This window comes from Trachurus japonicus, chromosome 1 (genome assembly GCF_045865225.1).
Source record: "Trachurus japonicus isolate A0001 chromosome 1, Traja_1.0".
Lineage (NCBI taxonomy): Eukaryota > Metazoa > Chordata > Actinopteri > Carangiformes > Carangidae > Trachurus > Trachurus japonicus.
Window position 1 is genome coordinate 12,101,066 of NC_140907.1, and position 21,411 is coordinate 12,122,476.

At 41.0% G+C, this 21,411-nt stretch overlaps 1 protein-coding gene across 3 annotated transcripts; it reads right to left on the reverse strand.

Annotated features, from left to right (window-relative positions):
• Positions 1-138: 138 nt before the first annotated feature.
• tmod1 (tropomodulin 1) lies at positions 139-20,817 on the reverse strand. 3 transcript variants are annotated; one of them, XM_085773126.1, is made up of 13 exons: positions 20,543-20,817; positions 16,538-16,618; positions 16,352-16,427; positions 15,755-15,891; positions 11,078-11,234; positions 9,297-9,413; positions 7,568-7,657; positions 6,713-6,843; positions 6,193-6,300; positions 5,620-5,763; positions 4,913-5,057; positions 3,963-4,062; positions 139-2,359 (listed from the first exon to the last, which is right to left on the reverse strand). In XM_085773126.1, the coding sequence occupies exons 4-13, from the start codon at positions 15,875-15,877 to the stop codon at positions 2,341-2,343; spliced, it is 1,134 nt and encodes a 377-aa protein (XP_085629252.1). In that variant the 5' UTR covers positions 15,878-15,891; positions 16,352-16,427; positions 16,538-16,618; positions 20,543-20,817; the 3' UTR covers positions 139-2,340. The 3 variants fall into 3 exon arrangements, with proteins under 3 accessions (XP_085629252.1, XP_085629257.1, XP_085629260.1); XM_085773131.1 differs by having other exon boundaries at positions 16,352-16,443; XM_085773134.1 differs by lacking the exon at positions 3,963-4,062.
• Positions 20,818-21,411: the final 594 nt, after the last annotated feature.

Below are 21,411 nucleotides of genomic sequence, written 5' to 3' on the forward strand. Positions count from 1 at the left end.
TGGTGTGCTGCATTTCTTCCATTTCACCACTGAGTGTCACTGTTGCCTCTAAATGGGAGAACACTGTGCTCTACACATTTATGTATTCTGTTCAGCGGAATATGAATTGGGTTTAAGCACAAGGACATTGCAGAAAAGTTCTTTTCAAGCTTTATTTATCCCATAAACAAAAATTCAACCAAAAGAGGTGAACTATCTAACAAAAACACAGAGTCAAGCATTACAATACCAGAGAACCCTCGACAGAAGAAAAGAACAGGACACAAAGACTGTGAGCAACAGGGACAGAGCCCTCACTGACACTTAGCCGTCAGTTACTTATTGTCGCACAAACGTTTACATCCATTAATAACCATTTGTTCAACGACACTCACAGCACTGACAAGAAAGTAACAATGCAGAGATACTGTACTGCATACAATGACATTAAATGGGTTATCAAACCCTGTAACATGCTGTCAGATCTTAAATCTTTGTCAGTCAGTTTCAGGTACAATTGTTAGTTGTACCTTCAAGTCTGTGAAGTTTATCCATTTTCTCTATGCAGTAAATACAGACGAGTTTCATCATGGAAAAAAAGGAAAAAGTGCAGACCATTCCTGGTGATTTTGACTGTACGTTTTAGCTCTAGTTCCTGGTTAGACAGTAGCTCGCCTTTCTTTTCTCTCATTTCGCTGTTGATTTTAAAGTTCTGAGAAATCCCATTGAGTGCTGCCAAATATACATAGCAGCGTTTATCATGATCAACGTACGGTTGGGCGTCGGTGTCGGTAACAAGGATGTAACAGTGTTGTACCTTAAAGAACATTTTCGTTTATGAAATTATTTATTTATCATTTCTGAATTCCGTTTTACGAACTCTTCGTGGATCAAATCAAGATCAAAGTGTAATACAATGCTTCAGATGTTCAGTGATTGATTTAAGACCCATCAAAGAGGTAACAGGTATTTTTTAAAACTGCTAATCATCTGAAAACATTTTCTTACAGTATTTAAATAAAAATGGTTCTGCATAATGTTACAGCTGTAAAGACTTAAGAGGTTTCCTGTGTTTTCAACTCTTTTTTATCTAACATCCATCACTGAAACAGCCCAAAACTGGACTGAGGCATTAATGTGAAACCTGTAATAAACATAAAGTCAACAGTACCAACCAGTTCATATTATGGCACACTTGTTTTTTTTTTTTTTTAGCTCCAGTAAATAAAAATAAACAAACACAAACAATCAACAAACCGGACCTGGTTCAAAGTGTAGCAGTAGCAGAAATCCATTCAAATACTTGTATTGTACACTGAGTATTGTAGAGACACAATGGTGTTTGTATGAAACTTTGCTGCAGGTTGATTGGATCTGATTTCAGTGAACTGGCAGTTGTTCCCAGCCAGTAGGATTTCTCTGCAGAAACTGCTAATATGAAAGCTTGATAGTGTAACAGAGTAAATAGTAATTAGATAGGAACATTTTCATTTACAGCAACCTGTTTTACACTCTTTATTACACTATCCAGCACATTGGATCCAAGTTTTGTCAAGTATCTAAATTTCTTTCTGACTTTTTCCCTAGGTCTGTCACAAATAAATATATTCTATATATATATAGCAACAAATCTCACAGTAGCCAGGTTTATTTATCTATCTGTTACTGAAGAATCTGTATAGCGAGTCACTAAAATACTGTTTAGACCAAATTGGAAAACGGCTGTAAAATCGGAATATCCACCAATTTAATATGGGCTTTGGTGTACCATTGATAGTAATACCTTGAATGCTGACATTGATGCCACCTCAGAAACTGCTGGGAGCAACCGTAATGACAGCACAGATCATTTACAGCACAATAATAATATTTAGAATTCATTCAACTCAGTGGGAACACATTGCCATTCACCTGTCAAATGGGTCCTCATTCAAAACCAGACCTCCAGCCCCTTTAGTATGGAATCTAGACGTTTCATAGGATATTAAAAGGATTGACACCAAGCAATGTCTGGTTAGTTTCTACAAAGAGCTGCAGATATCCAGATCCAAAGTCCAAGGCAAAAAGATCATCAATCCAATGTCTCTTTTTGCATGAACTGAAAGCTCAGAGAGACGGTGTTGATTAATACCATTGCATTCTTTAATATCGACTAAAAAATGTCTAGAAAGCAGTGACAGTTCAGACGTTTACTACAAAACCTTGAACAACTGAACCTGGCATGGTGGTCTTGGTGGCTTGTGAGGCTGAAGAAGGGAAGAGGTCCCGGAAGAGATGATGGCGATCAAGGGGGAACAGGGAATCGAATGACACCCTGGTTTCTAGACATTCGTCCGACACTTAGGGAAGATGGGTCCTCCCTCAAGCCTTCTCTTTCTCACTATGGATGGAGAGCAAGATGGAGGGAGGGAGACAAGGGGGAAGAGAAAAATTAGACAAACAGAATCATCATCATCATCTTACATGTAAGCTAAAGCAAAGCAAAGCTGGCCTGGTTGATTTAAAGCAAAGAGAAGCTGAAACTGAAAAGAGGGACAAGCAGGACAGAAAGATCAAAGTTACACAGGTGGCTGCAGATGAAAGTAAAAAGCTGTCAGGGGAAAAAATAGCAAGAGACACAGTGAGGATGAATGATGAATACTATGGGGACCTTGGACAGTATCACGCTACGGGCACCTGTGTATTTATTTGTTACAGTAGCAATTAGGAATTTAATTGTACTTTAATTAAGCTCAATTTTATTTTGCAAAAAAAAAAAAAAAATCAAATATATCAATGAAATATATTGACACAATAAAGTTAGAACTAAGTTTTTACTTGTTGTAAAATAAAAAAATAAAAAATAATCTTTTGATCTACAAGATAACTGCCACACAGGGAAGGTCCAAATGAGGCCCCTCATACAATCCTTTATACTGTATAGGTTCCCAGACTGCAAGCATAGTTTTCAGTTGTTTTGTGTCTCTTTATGGTCGTTTTCTATGGCAGCTTTGCGTCATTTTTCATCGGTTTGTATCTCTTTGTACAGGTTTTGTGCCTATGACTTTCAAACAAGAAATGATAAATACTAACAGTAATTTCACACAGAGGTGCTGTCACAAGGGGCTCCCACCCTGACCACTCAGGCCCTTGGACCATGTTTTCCCAGTTGGTAATCCATCTTTGTGCAGTGTTTGGAAGAGGAAACAGAAGAGCACAGAGGCTGAGCAGAGAAAGCATCATTTCTCCAGACAATGCAGGGACAATAAAAAAAATACCAGATGAGGAGAGAGAGAAATCCCACAAAGACCGAGAAGAAAGAAATTGCCAAAGATCATAAAAAAGCACAGATTCACTACTTGGAAAGTTGTTGAATGAAGGCCAGTTAAAGACCATGAGGATTTCTGGAGATTCACAGTGCAGCCAAAAGAAGAGACAAGTCCCAGAGATAGTTAAGGTGAGCACAAAAGAAGAGTTTCATCCACACAGTCAGAGTTCAAACACTAAAGAGGCGGACAGTCAATGCTGTTCTGGGATCAGTGTCTTGGGTATACTGTATGTGAAGTTCCCAAGAACTGTCAGAGTTTAGATGTCCACTTTACAAACTTTAACTTATCTGAAGTTTGTTCTTGTGTATTTCAGTTCTGGATGTAGTGGACAAAATATGAATCCATATAACCCAGTGTATTGCCTTTTAGAGCAGAAATGTGGCAACAAAATGTAGCCTATACTCTGACTGCAGTGGAGGCGAGAGAGCAACAGCTAAATTTGCGAGGCACCGTCGGAGGCCTTTGAAAAGAGATGACTGGAAGAGGAGAGGAGGGAAAGTGATGATAGGTGCTGTGGAGAGGCAACAGAAACTCTCAGAGGAGGATGACAGGAGGTGGCAGCAGTTTGTGGTTTGGAAAACGACCAGGAGATGTTGGCAAAAGAGAGACAAGGCTGAGCGGTCAAATGGTGCTGTGTTTGTGTTCAAGGTTTTTTTTCTCTTTTTTCTTTTTTACTTTGTCTTGGACTTGAACTTTTTCCCGAAGGCCCTCTCCAGCTCAGGGACAGATAGAGTGAGGGTGAAGGAACCGTCCGTTTCTGACCTGATGACTCGGGCTTCAAGATGACGGGGGGAAGGGAAAATCATGACAGATTATGACACACCTTCAAATGATTGCTGACACAATACAAGAATAAGATGAAAATGTCAAAAACAAAAGGAACCATAACCTGAACTAAATCATAACCATAACTGTCATTTTAACCTCTGGGGGAGGATTAACTGCATTAATTCAGCTGGTTCTCACAGGCTGTTGAAGAGCAAACAACCTGACACATAGGCTACAGTAAAAAAAAGTTGCCTGGACTCGCATAAAAGGCATGAATACAAGCTGAGGATGTGACTGAGAGCGAGCCACAGGTCATGTTACATGGTAATGAGACAGGAAACCAGCCTATTGACATGAATGACCGCCTGTTTCTCACTATGTACATTTGTGTTCACCCTGTGTAAAATAAAAACATTTAGCTCAAAGTACTAACCTATGTATCTAGTGGCATGTGCAGGAAACATTTTCTCCACTAGTTTCATTTCATCTTCCATCTCATGCAAGCAGTCTTTTCTTAGTGTTGATGTCATAACTTAGGAAGGCACTGTTTTGATTGGCTGATGCTTTCTAGCCAATGATGTCACTCTGATTCCTCCATTAGAGTCTGATTAAAGTATAACTCAAAGAGATATAGTGGAGATAGTGTCGGCACTGACGCACGTAACAACCAGCACTGCCAAATACGATTCTGCTGAAAGAAAGTTATGAAACGGACTAAAGCATAGTGAGTCGAATCAGTACTGAAATACAGTATGTGCTTGAAATGTTATCACTTTGAGAGCCCAAGGACTTTTGTCATGTTCCCATTTCTGTTTCCTGTGTGTGTGTGTGTGTGTGTGTGTGTGTGTGTAACCCACCCAGGTCGTTGTTGTTCATCATGGCGTTGGAGCCTCGGAGGCGTGGGCCCTGCTGGGTGAAGTGGTAGCCAAACTTCAACAGCGTGGTGTTTTTCTCCAGCATGCTGGCGATCTCCATCTCAACCTTGTTGCCTAACGGCTGACTCTGAGAGGTTTTGGAGGGAGAGTGCGGGAGGGAGCAGAGAGGGGAAAGGAGGAGATGGAGAGATGCACATGTTAGAGGAAAGGAAAGATAAAGGATAAAAGATGCCAAGAGGAGGAATCCGCAAACTGAAACATTAGTGGCACTACTGATAACACGGTGAACTGATAGCAGACGATGCAGCGGCGAGGGGGCAACATGCTTTGTCAATTTTGGGAAATTATCGTTTCAATTAATCAATCGGTGGAGCCAAATGGCAAAGACGTACAAGAGAGAGGAGAGAGATACAGAATCAGTGAGTCATTCAACAAATTGCACTAACAGGCGAGCGAGCAGTGAGTCAGAGATGTATCACTGTGCAATATGAAACATCACAAGGCAGTCGAGGAGCATTAGGCTGAAGTGGCAAAGATGTCCTGTGTACACAACGTGACTCACATACCCACACACACACACACACACACATTTTTGGGCATGTTAAGTTTGTATGAGTCTGAATGCACCCTATGCAAGTGAGTTGCCTGTGTAGGTGTGTGTGTGTGTGTCTGTGTGTGTTTGCTGGTACCTGATTGTCTATCTTCAGCTCCAGTAGCGTGGTGTTATTCTGCAGCGACTCTATGAGGGCCAGGATTCCAGTCCCTGTAATGAAGTTGGACTCAACATTCAGGCTCTTCAGCGTCGTGTTCACCCTCAACATCTCAGCCAGGGCCTGAGGAAACACACAGCACATAATGAAGCTTCATTCACTCACAGCTTTACAGTCATTTGCTCTATAATCCTGCTATTACTATGCCAGAATGAGGGATACAGCACCATAAAGGCTCTGTGAGACTCACTGGCGCATATGTCTTATTAGTCAGAAAAAAAAGGAATAGAGAGATATGTGTGACATAAATTATTAGGATGATCTCAGACAGACAGATAGACTAGACAGATAGATAGATAGATAGATAGATAGATAGATAGATAGATAGATAGATAGATAGATAGATAGATAGATAGATAGATAGATAGATAGATAGATAGATAGATAGATAGATAGATAGATAGATAGATAGATAGATAGATAGATAGATAGATAGATAGATAGATAGATAGATAGATAGATAGATAGATAAAACATATAGCTATAACTTACATATGCTACAGGGTCATTGCTTCTGGTTCCTACAATACTGAATCGCTCCACCACAGTGTTCTTCATCAGAGCCTCAGCGTACGCCTTCAGAGTTGGGATGGGGATGTTCTGTGAACAGAAACAATTAAACATTACATATTCAAAATATTGAACATTAGGCACTACCATAACGTATTAATATTTACAAAATATATGATCTAATTTACATTCAAATGTATTTGTGCATGAAATGGTTTTTTTTTATTTCATCTGCAAAGTATAAACATAAACATTTGTGCACCAAAGTTAATTTTGCTGTATTTTTTTGGACAAGTTTCAGTTAAGTTGATACTAGAAAAAACGGTCATGGACAGATGTCTATAGTAACTGAGGAACAGATGTTTCATATTCAATCAAAAACTTGTTTCACTTAAGAAAGAAGCCAAAGTAAATCTTGGTTATTTTGAGATTGTTAATGCAACATGAAGCTCATACTCCCAACATGATATTCACTCACTCTCTCTCACACACACACACTTACCCTAATGTTGTTGAGGTTGACCTCAACTAAGTCAGGGTCGTTCCTCTTCACTCTCGACAGGGTCTCTCCTACATCAGTGGAGTTGGGCTCCTCATCAGGGACTGGTTTATACTGGGTGCACTGGATAACACCTGTGATACAACACAATTATACAGTACATAATCCACTCTAATGAGTTTCCACTTGAACATGCAGTTATAAACGTGCTTCATGTAGTGTCCTGTGTATCAACTCTGAAAACAAAGCCAGGGAGTCAGGTGATTCTGAAGTTTAGAGCTGCCTCTTATTCTGCAATGAGATTTTCTGACTCTGAGCTTTATGGGAATCTATAGGACGAGAGATTTAGTCAAACAATGGTTCATTAATGTGTATGTGTGTGTGAGGGGGGATAAAAGTAATATCAGCATACAGTCGTTTATACTATGCAGTGAAGGATACATAGATGACTCCTGGCTAAGGGACAGGACAATGTAAGTGTGTCTGTATAGACTAGTTTTAAAGTGTGTAACTTTATTTGTGCATGGATGAAGCACAACAACAAAAAGACTGAGTCTATTATCCTTGGTAAAATAAACCAGCATTCTGCCAGGATGAGATCATTTCACTTGATTCAAATCCAACACAACTCCAACTTTAACATTTTTCCCGAGTGAGGTGATATTTTCTTCAAACCCAGTGGAGTGATCTGCTGTATTTCAATCTACTATTACTAGTTTCCTACACCAGACATCTGTGTTTAAATCAACTGAAGACAGCTCATACACCCTGCACATTTCTCCAGATCAAGACATATGAGTAACATATAATACATAGATTTTTGGTAGATGTGTGCAACAGAGTGTGTGTTTTATGTACTGTTGAGGCCTTGCTTGTTGACTATGGTGCTGCTGGCCAGGGCTTCGTAGTACTGCTGGTTACTCATCAGGGTGTGCATACCAAGGATGGCTGGAAAACAAACAAGAAGACAGAATGAGGATGGAGAGACAAAGTGAATAAACGGAGCGTCAGAAAAGAAAGAGCGTCAGAGATGGTGAAAAACGTCCAGTTGCATCCGTACAATGGACCGACATGCTGATACAAATGGCACAAAATCACCAGCAGCATAGCAAACAAGTCAGTCTGACACTTTATGAGTTTAAACAATCAGGCAGTTGAACTCTGTGAGGTTTTATGTGCAGGGGTTTCATTTGTAAAATGCACTAGCTTGGGTTTTTTGTTGGCTGACGACTACCCCACTACATCATAACTATAGAAGATGTCAAGGTAATGTATGAGCCTGAGAAGCCACCAATCAAAGTGTCCTGGCAGCAGTGAATCTCAGATATGTTCTTGGAAGCAGGATACAATATAAAAGATGTGATTTAGAGCAAATGATCACCTCATCTGTTTGTCAGAGAGGCCGAGAGCACGAGAACAGACTGTGTTTACAAAGGCATAAACAGTTAGGGAACACAAGCTACCGTGGGTCTCTGGGGGCTGGCAGGATAATAGAGGTGACTGTGGGACAGTAGTAGATAAAACTAACTCTACACAAGTTGGCACAGTATCACAACTTCAACTTAAAGCCTGGTGCTATTACTACTACTACTACTGTTTCAAGAAAATCACGATTCACTAGACCGGGACTTGCTTATTTAAAAATGTACATTTTGGTAGTGATGAATTTAAAATCTATTATTTAAATGTATGTCAAAGGTTAATGACACGTCAGTGCTCTTATCTGCAGTTTAAAACATCAGTCGTACTGTAGGCTCGTCCTGGCAACAGACTGAAAATTTGTGCATGCAGCAAAATATTTGCCACAGTAACAAAAATGCCATGCATCACACAGACTGCACCGTTGTCTTGTGTAATGCACGTACGGTTACAGACGTCCGTCCGGTTGTGAGCTGAGCTGGACGGTTTTGCCAAATATTTGTTTAACACAAACCGACAACGTGAACATGACAGAGGAGTAGAGTCGTTTCATGCAAACACTTTGTGCAGTCTACAGATACCCTGGATGGTGTTCAGCTAGCGAACAGAGAGATCCGGCAGGGATGGAGGAGGTGGAGAAGATGGAGGGGCTGATGGAGAGATGGAGGGGAAGGGTGGAGGAAAGGTGGAAGGAGTGCTGGAGACGTGGAGAAGAGTTAGATTGAGGAAAAGTTGATTAACACGGGCGAGTTAAGTGAGATGGTGTGTTGACAGTGATTAGTGAGTGTGAAGGTGAAGATGAAGAATAGTCAGACACCTGCTGTTTAAAAAGATTCAAAACTACAAATCAAGATCATTCAAAGTTTCATTCAGAGGCTTAAAGCTCCTCTTTGTGTTGATTTTCTTTTTTTTTACATTTAAATACATTTGTATTTTAAACATCAGAAAAAAGACAATTCATTACAAAATGATAAACCACAATAGCAATAACCCCAATTTTACTTTTTGGTGCATAGAAATCAGTTGAGAAAGATCAACATGTTGAAACTATTCTGAGTGTATATGTGCATACTGGAGAGAACTAGAAGCAATAAGCTCTGTACATACAGTACAGTACTGTATAAAGTATGTGCAGAGATTTGTTTGAAGGTGTGAGTGTGTGTGTTACCTGCAATATCACAAAGTTCAGCATCACTTGCACTAGCGAGGGCTTCCTCTAGCTCCGGCTCCAGAGTCACGTTCTCCATGATGGGGTCCACCCTCTTTTTAGGTACCCACGCTTTCCCTGCAACATTGATTCAGCAGACGAATATTACATGAAGTACTACTACCATGATGGCTAGTGTCACTACCACCTCAGTCGTAGCTCATCTCATTATTGAAAATGGCTTAAGTATTTGTGGGGAATTACATAAAGCCAACAAAGTCCATGTACAGTACTAATGAGGTGCAGGTTGTCCTGGATGTTTACATGAACACATCAGCGCTGCATATTTAGACATATAGAGCAGTGGTTCTCAACTGGTGGGTCGGGACCCAAAAGTGGGTCACGGACCCGTTCTGGATGGGTCGCGGACAGCTGGTGAAAAAAGTAAATAATATTTAATGCACATCTGATGTTGGACATGTCTTTTATTTTGAAAAATAACTTGTTTTGAAAGGCACACGCAACACGTGAACACATGCAGTTGTAATGGTCCTCCTCAGTTTCTTATTATTTGCTCCATTTGCTCTGAATGCAAATATCAGTTTCTTATTAATGTGGCCTGAATGCAGTGAAAATACCTTGTTTTGTGGGTCTTTATTTTGTGCAATTTGATATTTATTCACTTTTGTGAATATGCTCTGAATGCAGAGATGCATTGGAAGTCAAATATATTGTTTTGTTGGTCTCCATTTTGTGCAGTTTTATTCACTTCCGTACATGCAGTTGTCATGGTCCTCCTCAGTTTCATTCATGTGCCCTGAAATGCACTTTGCTCAATAAAGAGCAAAATTAGTTTTTAAAGGCTTTAAAAAACAATTCTTGGTTTGAATTCTATAAAAGTGGGTCGCGATTTAATGACCATGGGAAAATGTGGGTCCCAGAGTGAGACTAGTTGAGAACCCCTGATATAGAGAATATAGCTCACTATGAAAGATAAATCACTGTCATAACTTATCACCTTCATGTAGGCAGAGAAAATATTCCTTCAGCATGCCAGTTTGAAAAAATCATATGGAAATACAGTGTGTAAAATGGGATCTGTTGAAAATACAAAGGTCAAACCATGGTGACACATCACACACACAAAGGCCAGTCTTGTTGACAAACCAGCTCGCTAATGCAACAGCTGAGTCGTCTGAGTGAGTAATTCCTTCATGTCACACCTGACTACAGTTTTTTTTAACCAACAACAAGGAAATCTCCAGTGGGTTTTGTCTGCCGCCCCTGGCTGCAAGTGGAGTGGTGGCGGCAGAAAGCTCAGACCAGGGAAAGGAAATCTACCGTCTCTTCATGCAATTCATATGAACCAGTTTGCAGCTACTTTTTTGTTCCACATGGAGTTTTATTGCAAGTCTGTGGAATTAAATTGAGATTTTGGGGGTGTAGAGTTTCACATAGGGATGTCTGGTATCTCCCACCATCCATCACATCCCTCTGTGTCCTCACTAGAGTAGAATCTACCTTTAGGGGATTAAAAAAACAACAAAAACACACACACACACACACACACACTCATGGATGCCTCAGATTCCCATTTGTTTATAATTATGTTTCTCTTACGCTACCTCTCAGGGATTGGAGAGTCCACCCTCTCCCTAGCTCACATACTTGGATATCTCAGTTATCTTTAATATGCAGAGAATACAAACAGTGTTGACATTCAGTGTTCTTGTCATTTGTTCACATTGTAAAAACAGTCCTTAGAGCCAGCTCTTCATCGGAGTGGTCTGAGGAGCTCTCACCTCTCTTCTCCCCTGTGAAAGGCACCAGGTCTTCTTTGTCTGGATGCTCTTTGGCTTGTTTCTCCAGATGGGCCAGGAGGTTATCTCTCTGAAACGTTCCCGTTGGAGCTTTCTTGGTCTGGTCCTTCTGCCTCATCCCGGCTGGCAACAATGCATTCTGGACAGGGACAGGAATTTAGATTAATTCAAAGGACTGACACTGGTTACTGGAAGAAAAGTTCAGTTGTTTGAATTTGTCTCACTCCTTTTTTTTTTTCCTGTAATACCTTGTAGAACAATGAGAAACAAATTGGTTCAAGATTTCTTCTTTGTTACAGTAGTGTTACTAACAAAACAGTAATGTGTTATGTCTTCCCAGCATCAGTGGCCGTAATGTTTTGATAAGCTTCAGTAAAAATGATGGAGACCTTTTTAGGCTGGAGTAAATATTCAACCTTTCTCATCTTGATGACGCTTGAGAATGAGGACACCTATAAGTCATTGAAGCACCAAGCACCAACCTTAGGGACAAAAATGAAACAACACGGAAGTACTAAAAACTGCTCTTTGTCAAATGGCGAATGACGAGGGTTCCTGGGGTATTTTTCTATCTCTATTTCTATTATGAAATTGGATGTGTTGCATGTATGGGATGCTCCAACATGATCTAGTTGTTGTTTTTCCAACAATGGCGATAAAACTCTTGACTTCACTTGACTCGAAGACACTTCTGGGTACAGCCCAGCCTGGTACAAAAAATGGGTTTTGGTCTCTACAACTAATTCCTTCATTTATGACAAATCTAAAGGGTGTGAATATTTATGTACCACACTTTTAAATCTTAATACGGCTTAAAGTTCTGTGTGATTCAGGGCATGCTCCTTTGAATGACAGATGGCTGAGTGTATACCTGCTACAAACTAACATGCTCTAAAGCCTTGGCTCCACTCTTGCTGCTCCCGTTTGCCCATTTTTATGTTTGCCTGGAGTTGGACAGAGGTCAGGTATGACATCAATACGGCTCATTTCACAACAGATCCCCAGAAACCTTTGTGTGTCTTCACTTCACTGAGGCTATGTCCACCTTTATTTACAATCTATGGTCGTATTATCTGTAAAACGAAAACGGCACGTGTGATATGATGCAGGTCTTTACAGTACAGAGTTACAGAGTCAGACATGGAGATGGTGATGCCACATCTTTTCTGGTATCTCTGCTCCGGACCAACACAGGACCAAGACGTTTCCCAGAGCTTTGCTGCATACCAAGTTATTTTAAACGTACAGTAACATTCAAAAACCAAGCTCTTCAAAGTGCTACTTATAGCTTCATATCTTATCTGCCCTGTCAGCACTCAGAAGCCTCTCTCTCCTCCCCGCTTACTTGTCTCTCTCACTCTCACTTCATTTGCTTTCAGTCTCTCTCCTTTAATTAGAAGCTTCCCAAAAAAAGACACCCCAATAACCCCAAAGCAGCATTTTCAAAATGATGCCAAACAACCTACGCTGACCATACTTTTACAGTTGTTTGGTTTCTGTTCCTCTCATTCAACACCTCCGGTCCAGTATGGTTCATAAACATTCACGTGACTTACACTAGTATATATGGTAAAGCCAAGAATATATCACTCCAGCACTGACAAGCTTTTTGGGTCACACGCTTACACAAGCTGTAAATAACAGGCCTCTTACACTCAGCCCCAGTATGTTTTTTTGTTTTTTTTTACCAGCATGAGACCGACTCACTCTCCTGTCTCTTTAACTGTACTCACTTCACTTCCGTTGTTTCTCCCTGTATTTCCACTCCCAGCTGAACTGGTCTGACTCTCTCTCACAGGCCACAGTAGACATCTACATATAAGCACATGACTGTAACTTTTACAGTACATGTCTCTGAGTCTCTGACATCCAGGGCCGAACTGTTAAGACATGAGAGACATTTTCTTTTCAAACCTGCGTTAAAAGATTATTTAGCCACTTTGGGGGGGGGGACCAAGATTGGGAATTATTAGTCTATCCAGCAGCTTTATTGTTTGTCACTTAAAGCAGAAGTAAGCGGAATGTTTATGTTAATTTAAGTCTTAAATAGTTATATCTTCCGACGGCAATCATTTATATAGAGTGTTTGGTCTGAAACACGGGTCTGTCAGTCACTCTGTTCTGCTGTAAGCCGAGGAGAAATCTTTCCTTGTATCTAGAGCACTGGAAAAGAGAGTAAGGACACCACCATCGACTCCCGTGGTAAGGGTTTTGCGCCCAGAGTGGCAGGATATGGGTATTGCAAAAGCGCCCAGAAAACCCATCCACTCCAATGTATGTGTGTTGCCCACTTGCTTGTAAATTGACGAAAAAGGCTGTGTTTTTGTTTTTGGGTGTCTTGGTCATATCAAATTATACTTATAATTTGTTTATTACAAAATGTAGATTGAAACATTCATGTAGACAACTGTTTTTTTTTTGTTTTTTTTTTACTCGCTTATGTGTTAATATTTATCTGTAAAGGATCCTCAATGATGCTATTAACGTGGGTGATCTATAAATGTCCTTAAATTATTGAAAATACCACACTTGCTCATTCACCAACAATGCAGAGATGTCAGTTCTTGGGCGCTTTTACAATATCCATATTCCTCCACCAGGAGGCGCTTCCATTGAACCAATGCGTGTCGTTACTCTCTTTTCCAGTGCTCTACTTGTATCCTACAACCTTTATCCAATGAGGAGAGAGAACGGCAGAAAGGGGCGGTCCTCTCTGTGTGTGCAGCCAAGGGATGCGCGTGAATGTGGTGACGTAGGGACGAGGGCGGGGACTGCTAACTCCATCTGCTGACAGGAAGTTAGCCAAAACAACCGGATCACTTACTTCTGCTTTAAGGTAATGAAAAAATGTAAAGTTAAAACAAGTTTTAGGCTCAACAATATTCAGTAATGAATTGTGATAATAGCTAGTAGGTGAGCGGAAAATGGCAAAATTTCCCTTTTCCATGACTTCATTACATGTTCCCAACGAAGATACTTGTGATTGTTTTTGTTTATTTGATAGGAATAGATACAATATACATGGACACACTCAACAGCTGCACAGTGTTTATAACAGATGCCTTATCGCAACTCCCGCCACTAACGGGCCTTAACTCTTAAAACAGGATGTTGGAGCAGGGACCCAAAGAAATCTTTAATTTCAAGTAGTTTTACTAGTGTGTAACCACATGACTGTGACGCAGTACTGCAAGTACTAATAACATAAGTGTTCTTTGGCTGATTGACAATGTATTTATCTCTCTACGATCACAGTACAGCTGGCAGACACAATGTTTTTATGCCCGGCATAATGAAGCCTTTTCAATGGTCTTACTGGAACTGATGTGGGAGGCCTAGCTACAGTAGGAGGGGTATAGTGCGTCTCAGAAAGAGGACACTCCAGTGTTGCGTAACAGGTTACCCTCATAAACAGGCACAAACAAGGTAAGCATGCACACACTGCCTCTAACTGCGTGTTCTGTTTATATCATGGAGTCCCACTGGTCACTCAGTGCTGGCATTAGTGTCTCTCTCTCTCTCTCACACACACACACACACACACAGTCAGCCGTCCAGACTATTCCCTTCCACTCATCCCCTTGGCATTGAGGGGGAGTCCAGTCACTTTGTGGGCAGTTAGACATTCATCAGAAAACTAATACAGCTGCTGTCCCCACCCATGATGACTCACTGAGGCTACGAAGCTGGTGGTAAATGTAAATGCTGAGATAAATACATCTTAGAAATCAACAGAAACGCAACACAAGGACTAATTAATGTGCGGAAACTGTGAACCTCTCAGATGAGACTGCGCTCAGTACAAGATTTGATCCCTGTAAACCCTGTAAATAGCTTTGATAACCAAAGTTGTCTCCTATAGTTTCTCACTGATATACTGACTAATGGTTATTTTCAGGATGGGGACCGTCCATCTATATTCATTCATTATTATTTTTTTAATAACTTATCAACAACAATAGCGAAGAAAAAACTCAACTGCCATTGTCCAGGTCCAAAGTTAAATGACTGAAACAACAACTCGATTATTAAAACATTCTGTCAAACCAAACATACACCTGTTATATACTGTATAAATCACACCAGGTTAAATTCTATTGGATGCTAAGAGTACATTCAGCTACTTACACCTTCCTTATAGGATTACTGATTTTTTTTTTCAGTTGTTACAATTCTGGCTAAACCATATCCTCTCAAACAAACCTATGAGTCATCATTTATACTACTGTCTTAGTCGTCTTTACATTGAGGGCAGTCAATGTGAGAATATTAACTCTAACCATCTAAATAGTTAGTTAACACTAACTTCCCGCAAGCTGCATGGCTCTGCAATAACTGGTTTTGACTGCATAGCATTCGAGGCGCAGTCTATCAGCTGCCACCGAACTAACACTGGTGAAACATTATTTACATTACAGCCATTTACGTGGGGGTATGTGCAAATGCATTCAACACAATTTGACTGGCTTAGAAACAAAAAATGACCAGCTAACATCAATTCAAATGAAAACACATGCACATGTGGGTGTTGTGATATACTGTAGACTGCAGTATATTACATAAAGGGGCTCCATTAAGCCTGAATGACCCCATAATTCTCCACTGACACCAACACAGAGACAGGAGCGGCTTCTTATGGACTTTATATTGTAAACTTACATCGGGATCCAGCTCCTCTAATTCATCCTCTAACCGCTGCAGCTCCTCCTCTGAGAGTTTATTTAGCAGCTCGTCCTCATCTATGTCCCTGTACTTCTCCATCTCCTTCCTCATCACCGACATGATGGAAAGCACACCTGGAAACAGGAACTATTTCAACATGAAATGCATACAAACTCTTTTAAAAAAAATCCCTGATGCTGCATTTTCTGTTTGTCAAAGATGATTGCGTGACATCAAATATCAGTAATGCTAAGTAGTGAGTTTCAGAAGATCACAGTCCATAATCCCAAAAATCTAAATACTGTATATTTAGTCCAGCTTTCTTCTGATTTCTGGCAAGAGTTAACTTTCACATTATGTCACAATCTTAATCAGAAATTTAAACGATTTTGCGCTTAAACTTGCTTTGGATGAATTCATTTGCTATTAAGCCAATCTTCTACTTCTATCACCAATATCTCTTGTCTTTTATTCTCTTTGCAGGGTTTAGGTTTCTTAGATGAGCCAGAGAAATGAGATTCAGAGCTGCCAAGGCGAGTTTACACTGTACAAACACATGCAGGGATTTGAGATGCATTCCAATAGTTCCCTTACCTCAGTAACCCCTGCACACGCAAAGATGAAATGTAGATCAAGATCCTGGAAGACCCTGGGGTTTGAAGAAAGAAATCTGTGGATGGAGACAGCTGGTAAGAAAACAACGAAAAGGCTGATATGATACAGACTAACCAAGCATCACTCAATGTTTTTCTGCGGTAACATCTTGACTGTAGTACTCACCTCAATGACCCCTGGCTCAGGGGTAAAATAACAACGCAGGCAGCCAAGTGCCTGGAGAGCTCCTGGGAAAGACAGGCAGACCTAGAGGAGGCAGGAGCAGAAGAGTGAGGAGAGACTAATTAGAAGGCAATTTACATCTCTGAAATAAATAATGGAAATAATAACACATTGCTGGTGGTTAGGGCTAGGGGTGACCATCCCATATTATCTACTGTCATGGACTGAGGATGCATTCTTCTGTTTCACATTCATCTAATAGTGTATATTCTGTTATGTGTCCGAAACGGGGTCATTCCTATGTTCCCTCAGCCCTATGTTCCCACATTTCTAACTTTTGTTGTCACTGAAAATTAGGCTCTGTGTTCCCACAGTTCTTTGGTCCCACGATTGGTTGGGTTTAGGCAATGAAGAAAGGAGTTGGTTAAGTTTAGTAAAAAGACCCGGTAGAGGCTAGACAGGCCAGATAGATAGAGTCCAGTGGGAACATAGGGCTGAGGGAACATAGGGCTGAGGGAACATAGGCACGCTCCTGTCTGAAACAACAGACCTTATGCTAAGCTAAGCTAACCAGATGCTATATGTAGGCTACATCTTCCCATCTCAACCACCTCTTCATAAACACTTGGGATTGTTGTACATGGTTTCATTAATGCACATGATTAAGAGAAATATTTTTTGTGAATTAGGTAACCAGAGCAGAACATAGCAAGACGCTTACATAAGGCTGCTCTGACCGTCTAGTCTGAGCCTCGGGGTAATGAGGAAGGTGTTGTGAAAATATATTTGACAAGAAGAACAAAGCTCGAAATATTTGAAATCACTGACAGAAGCCATCAGAGACTCAACAGGAGTTTAGGTTGAATATTAGGTTAGGTTATAGATAGACATGAGATAAAATATACAAATCAGCTGTTTACATCAGTACCAGACCACACAAGTGTGATTTGCTGCAGTAGCTATATGACCTATTTGCTTTTATTTTCCATGCCTGTGATAGCAGACAAATCTTTCACTAGCACAAGTTTTCACATGTTTGCAACTCATTTTTTTCCCTGCTGAAACAAACAGTACATCTCCTTCCACATCATATCCTGTTGCTGACCTATCTGCCATGAAGTGGTGTCAGAATGCAGCTCTGCTTTTTCTCTCACTGCACTCTGCAGAAAAGTATAAAAGTCAACCCCCGGATAAACCAAGTATCTGGTCCGGAAATGTGTTTTTTGTTGTGCTTTCCCTCTCAGATGGCAGTGTGGAGATCTGTTCTCCTGTCTCTCTCTCTCTGTCCAACTCTCTTCTGGCAGGTCTGAGCACTGCAGATGACTGATGATGGTACGCTGCAGCGGAACATTTGTGGGTCACAACACCAAATGTTTTGGCATATGTGCTGCTTCTAAGTCCTGGTTCCTTACAACTCTTGGTCAGGGTTTGAAATGCGTTGTGAGCTCATGCTGATGGATCCCCACATGACAAGACTAAGAATAACTTTACAGGGCCCGATGCATGCAAGGCTGAGAATGGACTCAAATTAGGCAGGAAAAGGCCTGAGCTGGAGCTTAGAAAGCAACACGGTGCAAGAGATTCAGCATTCAGGAGATCACAGATGTGAGTGCAAACAATTCTTTTTGATCTTAAGTATATCAGCAAGTGTGTTTTGGCTAACCTCCTAAAAGGCAGGGTCATGCATGCCATTCTTTTGTTCTGCTTTCTCTAAGCTCTGTGACAAGACAAGTTTCCAAAACCAAAGATGAAGAACTGGGCTGAACTCCAAAAAATGCTGCAAGTCTCCTGGAAGACACAGACCTGCTCTGATGATATCAAACAGACCCACGCCTGTATTTATAACGCTTCTGCTTCATTAGAGGACATTCATCGGGCAGAAAGGAGGAACCGCTATCTGCATGTACCCTGTAAAGTCAGCATCAGTTGACTTGACCCCTCTAAACCAGGCCCGTCCCATCCTCCAGCCTCTGAGAATAGCAGCACTGAAGCAGGATCATTAATCAAGACAGATGAGTGTAAAACCTTGAAAAGTGATGTTATATGGCATCTGCTCTCACATGAGCACAGCCGCTCTCAGGCTGAAGTAAATACTAAGATACTATTCGCTTTAATGTAATGAAGCCACTTGCGCAGAACAAGCTGCTACGCTGACCTGCTTCAACTGCGATGTCTGGGTAAATCTCTCTGCTGGATATTAAACGTAAACCCCCGGAGAAGCTGCGACTTTTTCAGCCATGAAATACCCATAAATCTCAGTTACACTCACACATGCTCTCAGAGTGGCCGAAAACTTTTACAGCCAATATATCAGCACATAAACCAAAGTGAGGGCACAGCAGTGGTACTTCACTTTTTTAGCAGATGACTTCCTGCTAAATGTCTTGAAAAACCTGTCATGAAAAAATGTCACAGAAGTAGTGTGTGGACATTTCTAGTTGAGTTTCTTTAGTTGAAGATACTGCTGCCTGGTTTCAAACTCAGTTTACAAATATGTTTTCTAAAACTAGCTGGTCTGACTCTAACCTTCACAGATTTGCATACTTATACAACTATTGTATGTCTTTTATCAACTGAACACACACATTAAGACATGAATATGCTACAACCCGATCTCTGTCAAGATCCAACGGAATTCTGACCAAATGCAGATTGCAAGTGTGGGTGGGCCACACGATCATTTGTCGACATTCATATGCAGTTGTTACAGTTTCACAGGTCTCAGAAAAGGCCCAGTAGAAAACAGCTGAGAGCAACTGTCCAGCTCTGCTGTCTCCCACATGAGGCAGAGATGAGCTACAGCACAGAGAGTGTGTTTTTTCTGCTCTGACAGAAACAAGGGTGTCCCCCTACTTGGTAGATTAAAGATAACATTGAAACATATCATAGATAGACCATTACTCAGATAATTAGATAACTAGGCTGTGCTATGTAGTGTATCTGGTATTGTTACCATATAGTTTATATTATATGTAAAATTGATTACACTTAAGGCTGCTGTGTTTCTTTCTAGTCTCTACTTTGGGGACCAGTATGGAGTTGTATATCATGATCTGTATAATCAGGGGCCTGGCAGCTCACTTGCTGCCTCAGACCTGAGGTCAGGCCATTTGTGCATTCTGCAGAGGTCAGAAAGTTTTAGCACATCCAGGTTAGCCCTCGATGTGTTACATTACTCAACCACACAGATGAAAAATAGACTGATGAATGCAGGAAAGCATGTTTTAGATGTCTTTGGTCATACAAAGACGCTCTATCAGGTTTGTCAAGATGAACTACGGAACATGCAGGGCTATGCTACAGAAAACAGCTGAAAACTAAAACTATAACAATGGCCACAAGGCTCAATTTAATATAGTGAAACATCTAGGTCACAGAACAACTGACGACATATCAGCAGACAACTGCTGCCCCTCGCTGCACTTGTTGACTGAAATCCAACTTGTCTAAGGTGGCAGTACCCACAGTTGACATACACACTTGATTGTGTTATACCATCATCCAAAGAGTCACAGTTTAAGGTCACGAGCCCACACCTGCCATGGATACATCAGACAAGATAACCAATGCATTAGTTATCTGAAAGTGAACTCGTGTTTCCATTTAAGACTGCAAGAGATGAGGGGAAATTCATAGCATTATTAATGATTATACTGAGATATCATCACTTTAGAAATGCAACCATTGTGTCCAGGACCCCAGTGAACTTTAAGACTATTGCAGGGACCGGTGCAGGGTTTTGGTGTTTGGACATGCATTCAAGATGAAGCCTACAACAGCCATTAAAGCATTCTCCAACAGGAAGGAAAACACTGACAGGAAAACTAAATTAAAAAAAGAGGGGGAGAAAAAATTCCCTGAAAGTCCCATTTTACTCCTAGTGACCTCATGGAAACTTATTTTATTTAAGCAATTTATAAACAATTCTCCTGCTCATTATTTAACTCTAGAAATGCAATCTTCACTCATTTGACTGTGCAGTATAATTTTTTGCATTTATTTCCGTACCTCCTCCAGCGCTATTTATAGCCGGACGGTCCCGCTGGGTGACAGCAACGAATACTTTGACCAGATATGGTTTCCTTCAGAGCCGCCTGGAGTCACACTGCGAGCTCCGCTCCGCTACAAGCGCGCAACCCGGGAAAGCGCCAACGACTCGGCTAGACGACACCGTCCATGACCGGCGGATAATCCCAAAATTCAGCAGGTTTCAAGCGTGTTCGCAAAGTTTCCTCCCCCCCGTTCCTGGTCGTCTCTCGGCGGGTCTACGGAGGCTGAATCCCATCTCCCGCAAAGGGCAAAGTAAACTTATGGGGAGAGATCCTCCTCCTCCTCCTCCTCCTCCCTCTCCCTCTCCTCCCCCCACACACGGCTGCCCTGTCACTCCAGTGATGTCATGAAGCGGCTCTGAGCCCATTATCGGACACAGTTGTTTGACTAATGCCCATCCCGCGTCCAAGTATGTAAAGTAAATACCGCAACGATGCTAAAAGTCCTACAGTCAAGCTGCCACTGGAGAACAGAAGAGTCACTGGTTAAATACACAGATACATCAAGAGATAACTCATCAAAGCACAGCAGAAAACTAGAATCAGCTTCTTACAGTTGTATCTACCTAAACAAGTACAGGGTTAATGAGCATTTGAGTTGTTGAGTTAAGACCAAAAAACATTTGTTTTGTCACAGAGCAAAATAAAGTCCAGGTGACTGTGCCTAATTCAAAGTAATTCCTTCAAGGTTGTCTTGAGATATCACATTCAAGAGGCCAAAACCATGTTTTGTGAAGTGACGGTGACCAGATCCCTCCGGAGATTTTACTGTAGAAAATTGGGATTAGACAACTACAAAAAACATCAACTTTAGTTATCATATAGTGT